The 6,749-nt window shown below is 49.1% G+C and overlaps 1 protein-coding gene across 1 annotated transcript; it reads right to left on the bottom strand.

The window, feature by feature from the left end:
• Positions 1-4,543: 4,543 nt before the first annotated feature.
• Positions 4,544-4,890, bottom strand: LOC116750641 (40S ribosomal protein S26-like). Its single transcript, XM_032625552.1, is given in 2 exon segments — positions 4,544-4,779; positions 4,782-4,890. Coding segments are annotated over 2 exon segments (345 nt in total).
• Between the last annotated feature and the right edge of the window lie 1,859 nt (positions 4,891-6,749).

Here is a 6,749-nt window from a genome sequence, read left to right as displayed (position 1 = left end):
GCAGTGGCCTCTCCGCACGCATGCGCCCTGGGAGCAGACCTTAAGCAATGACTGATGGGAGGTGTTGGATTAATACTGCAGCTCCCTAGTCGCTTGGGTGGAGAAAATAGATGGCGTGCTCCTTGCTGCGTCCCCGACATACCCCACCAGGACAGCCCAGTTGCACAGTGTCAGCTTTTTTTTTTTTTTTTTTTTTTTTTTTTGCGGTACGCGGACCTCTCACTGCTGTGGCCTCTCCCGTTGCGGAGCACAGGCTCCGGACGCGCAGGCTCAGCGGCCATGGCTCACGGGCCCAGCCGCTCCGCGGCACGTGGGATCTTCCCGGACCGGGGCACGAACCCGTGTCCCCTGCATCGGCAGGCGGACTCTCAACCACTGCGCCACCAGGGAAGCCCCACAGTGTCAGCTTTTAGGGGCTACATTCCCTTCCCTGCCTCACTGCCCCTGTCCCCAACAGGTGTTTCTTGGGATCACCTCTCAAACAATGAGCCTTCAAATTCTTTTCTCAGGGTGAGCCTCTGGGGGCACGCAAACGGGGACAGCACTATGTCCTGGAGAATGTACCATCTCCTGCACATAGAGGCTCCTCCTTCCTTCTTTCCAGCTGCATCAGACTCCCTTGTGTGGATTATTATACATTATAAACTCCCCCCGCCCCAAGCATATCCTTGGATAATTCCTAGGGACCAGATGGTTGGGTCAAAGTGTCCGTGCTTTTTCATTTTGATGGATATTGCTAAATAGCCCTCTATTTTGAACTCATTTCAAAACCCTAAGAAACTTCACAGCTTTTCCCATTCCTCCCCCAGCAATTACTTCCCATTACTCCCCCAAATGAGAGGTGGTCCAATTCACTCCGCAGTTTCTTGAGGGGAGCCTTTGAAGGCAGGGCTGAGGTTTCCGGCTTTTCGCCCTATCTCTGGAGACTCGGTCTTCCACCATCACCGGATCCTGGCGAGCGTGGGAGCCTCCCGGGGGGAGGGGCGGGGCTTCTATTGATTCTGTTTATTTCTAATGCAGAGTGAGAGAAGCCGAGCTGTACTTAACAATCGGGAAGAAGGCAAGGACCACTGTGGCGACAGTGATTTCCACGATGAGAATGATGACCATGACCGAGAAACACTGGTGGACACAGGGTGGGGAGTCGGGTGGGGGGTGGGAGCCTGCTGGGAGTCCTTCCACCCCATCCCCAGGCCACCGTGGCCTCTCCATTTTGAAAGAACACACGCCGGGGGGAGGGGGGTGGGGGGTGTTATTTTATTTCTTCCAGGTGTCGCATTCCTGAATGTTGTCCAGGATGCTGGCAGTGGGATATTCTTAGGAGCTATCAGTCATAGCTGGAGGGACTTCCCCGGTGGCGCAGTGGTTAAGAATCCGCCTGCTAATTCAGGGAACACGGGTTCGAGCCCTGGTCCAGGAGGATCCCACGTGCCACGGAGTAACTAAGCCTGTGCACCACAACTACTGAGCCTGCGTGCCCCAAGGACTGAAGCCCACGTGCTTAGAGCCCGTGCTCTGCAACAAGAGAAGCCACCGCAGTGAGAAGCCCGCGCACCGCAACGAACAGTAGCCCTCGCTCGCCGCAACTAGACCAAGCCCGCATGCAGCAACGAAGACCCAACGCAGCCAAAAAACGAATAAATGAATTCATTAAAAAAAAAAATAGCTGGAACCCCATTTCACGGCCACCACTTTCTGAAAGTCTGGGAGGCTTAAGAGGCGACTTCCAGCGGTGTGTGCAGACAGCAGCAGCCGACGGAAGGGCAGGAGGGACAGTGCGGGGCACCAAACAGAGGCAGGAGGGAATTCCCTGGTGGTCCAGTGGTTAGAACTCAGTGCTTTCACTGACGAGGGCCCGGTTCGATCCCTGGTCGGGGCACTAAGATCCCTAAAGCCGCGCTGCCAGGTCAAGAAAAACAAAACAAAGCAAAACGAAAAACAGAGGAAGGGCCAAGAAACCTCAGAAATACAAATTGCGGGGAGGGGTGACCAGACTGAAGGGGAGATACCGGATGACAGGACGGTGGGTGCCAGGGGAGAATGCCTCATGTTTCCGATGAAATTCACATGCCTGGTGGCAAACAGTGGGAAATGCTGTAAGCGCGGGTGGGGGGACTTCAAGTTATCCACCGAGGAAAAGCTGCTTCCCTCCTGAGCCTCAGTTTCCCCATCTGCACAACGGAGGGGTGGGACCAGCTCAGGGGGATCTCAGTGGGTTCTGTGGAGCTTCTAGAGACCAGATTGGGGGGGGGGGTCAAAGGAAGGTCAGCTCCTGTCTCCCCTTTCATCTATGTCTATCTATACCTATTATTATTATCATTATCATTAAAATCTCTTTGATAATTGAGGCTTTGAGTTGCCAGACCAGCCGATGGCTGGGCTTATCTGGCCTTGACACAGAGAGGCAGGAAAGCACAGTGGATACACGTCAGGGGTCCCCACAGTCAACAGGGAGAAACATGAAGGCAGTTGTGAGACCGCAGACATGTGGCTCCTGTATCAGATTCTGAGAATTCCTGTTCATATTAGTATTTCCTGGGAATTCCCTGGCAGTCCAGTGTTTAGGAATCCGTGCTTCCACTGCTGGGGGCCTGGGTTCATCCCTGGTCAGGGAACTAGATCCCACATGCATGCCACAACTTAGAGTTTGTATGCCACAACTAAGGAGCCTGCCTGCCACAACTAAAGAGCCCACCAAAAAAAAAAAGGAGAGCCCACCAGCCACAACTAAGACCTGGCGCAGCCAAGTAAATAATTTTCTTTTTTTTTAGCGGTATGCGGGCCTCTCACTCTTGTGGCCTCTCCTGTTGCGGAGCACAGGCTCCGGACGGGCAGCCTCAGTGGCCATGGCTCACGGGCCCAGCCGCTCCGCGGCATGTGGGATCTTCCCGGACAGGGGCACGAACCCGTGTCCCCTGCATCAGTAGGTGGACTCTCAACCACTGCGCCACCAGAGAAGCTCAATAAATATTTTTTAAAAAGAAAAATAATATTTCCCAACCTCTGGGTGAGTGAAGCGTCCAGAGGACAGATATCCAGGTGTTGGCAAGTCCTATTGGCTCCATCTTCAGAGTCTATCCAGAATCTGCCCACTTCTCACCCCCTTCTGGCCCCACCGAGTCCAGCCCCCACCATCTCGCATCTGGACCAATACAGTCCCTCCACCCTGGTCCCCCCTACACTCTGTTCCCTCCATAGCCGCCAGAGGGCGCCTGTGAGCACCTGAGTCAGGGCATGATTCTGCTCCGAACCCTTCGTGGCTCCCAACGCCATCAGCTTTGGATGGACCAGACGCTGAGGATGGACCAAAGTCGATCGGATTTGCCAGTGGGTTGGACGTGAGGTGTGAGAGAGAGTACTCTTTGATTCCTCCGAGTTAAAACATGGATAAAATAGTGTCCACATTCTACTGAAGGGAAAACGAAATCTTGCAGACACAGCACCTATTCAATAAATCTTTGCTGAAGTAATTAAGAAAGAAAACGAGGACTTCCCTGGTGGCTCAGTGGTTAAGCGTCCGCCTGCCAATACAGGGAACAAGGGTTCAATCCCCAGTCCGGGAAGATTCCCACATGTTGCAGAGCAACTAAGTCCGTTCACCACAACTACTGAGCCTGAGTTCTAGAGCCTGCGAGCCACAACTACTGAAGCCCACAAGCCTAGAGCCCGTGCTCCGCAACAAGAGAAGCCAACACAATAAGAAGCCCAAGCGCTGCAATGAAGAGTAGCCCCCACTCGCTGCAACTAGAGAAAGCCCACGCGCAGCAACGAAGACCCAAAGCCGCCAAAAATAAATTAATTAATAAATTTATAAAAAAGAAAGAAAGAAAATGAGAGATGATGGAGATTCAGGGAGGAGGAAAGTGAGGGTGGGTGCTTTAACAGTCGGGGCTGTTTATGCTCTGTGAGATGGCTAGAGCAAGGATCTCCCTGAAACCCCCAAACTGAAATTCCTGTCGTTTTGCAGCAACACAGTGGAGGAAGGAAAACAAAAGATGCTGGATACAGATTCAACTTTGGGTGGGATGATGAGCTCAGACAAGATTTTAAGGGAAGTGGGAATGGGGGCTCTCGGAGCTGGACTCTGGGGAGACATTTGGCCAAGGCTATATGTGAGAATGAGTAAGACGTGCAAAATCTGTGACATGCTATTTGCATGACCACGCTTGAAATATTCATACCCCATGTATCTGAACATGTACTTGTGCTGCATGGCAATTACAATAGTGTTGTGTTAGTGGGGGATATACACACGGGCCAATGGAGCAAAGCAGTGTACACAGAACAGACTTTAGCGTAATGGAAACTAGCATAGACAGAGGAGGACTGGATGGACCAGTTGGTAAGTGCAACAGTATGTCACCAAATGGAAAAAAAAAAAATCAAATCAGACCCCTACCTCACACCACACACGTGAAAAAACACGACAAAACGCTAACGAGCTAAGAGTGAGCTCACAATATCTTTTTTTTAAAAAGTATAATTTCCAATGTATTGTCTTTCCAGGGAACAGTATTTCTTTAGCCTTTAAGGATTTAACTCCTTACGTGGGCTTTTGTGGAAGTCGTGGGGCAGCACCAGCAGGTCTAAATAGGGCTGGAGGTGTTCGGTCCTTCCGGGCTTCCCGAGAACGATTCCTGACTCCCTTGCTGTGAATGGCACAACTCACGCAGTAATGCAGTTTCACATACAGCTTGGGAAGCACATAGGCGTCAAAAACACTCGCTTCAGGAATGTCCCTGATGGCTGCGGCCTCTACGATGTTCCAAATGACAAATTCTTAATGGCCTTATCCTTGGGCACGCATCAGGCACAGTTGGTGCAGTGAAAAGGCCGCACGTGGCCGCGGCCCTTTTTGGCACGACCATTATTCCTTCTTTTCTTGGTCATCTTAGTCGTGGCAGGAGGACATTTTGCAATTCATATTTAAAACCTTAAAGGTTTTATGGTAAAATCTTTTACCTAGAAATTCCATTTCTAGACATTAAACCTAGGGAAAATAGTCACATGTGTGCCTCAAAACCAGGATGCACAGGGATGTTCATTAAGGACAAAATGTTGGAAGTAACTGAAGTAACCAATAACACAGATTGGGTAGGTAAATCATGGTACAGCCATGCAATGGAATCCTAGAGAGTTCTTTTTATTTTATAAATTTATTTATTTTTTAGTTCTGTTGGGTCTTCGTTGCTGCACGCGGGCTTTCTCTAGTTGCAGCGAGCAGGAGCTACTCTTCGTTGCAGTGAGTGGGCTTCTCATTGCGGTGGCTTCTCTTGTTGCGAAGCACGGGCTCTAGGTGCATGGACTTCAGTAGCTGTGGCACGCGGGCTCAGTAGTTGTGGCTCGTGGGCTCTAGAGAGCAGGCCCAGTAGTTGTGGCGCACGGGCTTTGTTGCTCCGCAGCACATGGGATCTCCCCGGACCAGGGATCAAACCCCTGTCCCCTATATTGGCAGGCAGATCCTTAACCACTGCGCCACCAGGTAAGTTCCTAGACGGTTATGTTAAATGATGCTTGTAAGACAGGGGGTGGCAAATTTTTTTGCAAAAGCACCCGATACTGTGAGCTTCGCAGGCCATACAGTCTCGGTTGAAATGAAACAGCCGGTGTAGCGGAAAAGCAGCTGTACAAAATCTATAAACAAATTTATTTTATTTACAAATAAATTTTATCTATCTATTTACAAGACTGTACTTTGCTGACTTCTGTGGTAGGAGAATGTTTATTGATACAGAAAAATGTTTTTAAGGCCTAATTTTTTTTTAAAAAAGTAGATTGTCAACAGTCACCATCCTTAGGTATTAATCTAACGGAGTTGAAAACTCATGTTCACATAAAAACCTGCACATGGGTGTTTCTAGCAATTTTCTCCATAATTGCCAAAACTTGGAAGCCACCAAGATGGGCTTCAGCATATGAATGGATAAATAAACTGTGGTACATCCAGACGATGGAATACTGGCACTAAAAAGAAATGAGCTATCAAGCCAGGAAAAAAACATAGAGGAAACTTACAGGCATATTGCTGAGTGGAAGAAGCCAATATGAAAAGGCTACATGGTGTATGATTCCAAGTATATGACATTCTGGAAAAGGCAAAACGATGGAGACAGAAGAAGGATCGGTGGTTGCCAGGGCTTAGCGGGGAAAGAGGGCTGATGGGTGGAGCACGGAGGATTTTTAGGGCAGTGAAACTACTCATGCGATGCTGACACGGTGGATACGCTAGTCAAAACCATGGAATGTACAACACCAGGAATTTCCTGGCCGTCCAGTGGTTAGGACTCCACTCTTCCATTGCGGGGGACACGAGTTCAATCCCTGGTCAGGGAACTAAGATCCCGCATGCCGCTCGCCCCAGCCAAAAAAATGAATAAATAAGTACAACAAGAGCGAACCTTCATATAAACTATAGACTTTAGGTTCTAATTATATCAGTGTAGGTTCATTATAACAAATGTACCACTCTGATGGGGAATGTTGACAGTAGGGGAGGCTGTGTGCAGGGGCAGGGCTTATATGGGACATCTCTGTACCTTCTGCTCAATTTTGCTGTGAACCTAAAACTGCTCTTAAAAAAGTCTATTTAAAAGGATGAAACACTTACAATTTTTTAAAAGAGAAAAAAATGAGGATTGTAAAGCATTAGCATCCCATGTTTGTTTTGCTGTTTTTCAAAGTTACATAGAAAAGTCTGGAAGGATATAATGACGATATTTATTGAGCCATGTTCTGATGACAAGTATCAG

This window comes from Phocoena sinus, chromosome 3 (genome assembly GCF_008692025.1).
Source record: "Phocoena sinus isolate mPhoSin1 chromosome 3, mPhoSin1.pri, whole genome shotgun sequence".
NCBI classification, from domain to species: Eukaryota; Metazoa; Chordata; class Mammalia; order Artiodactyla; family Phocoenidae; genus Phocoena; species Phocoena sinus.
Note: the sequence above shows the minus strand (reverse complement) of the source record. Positions and strands in the feature narration are given on the sequence as shown.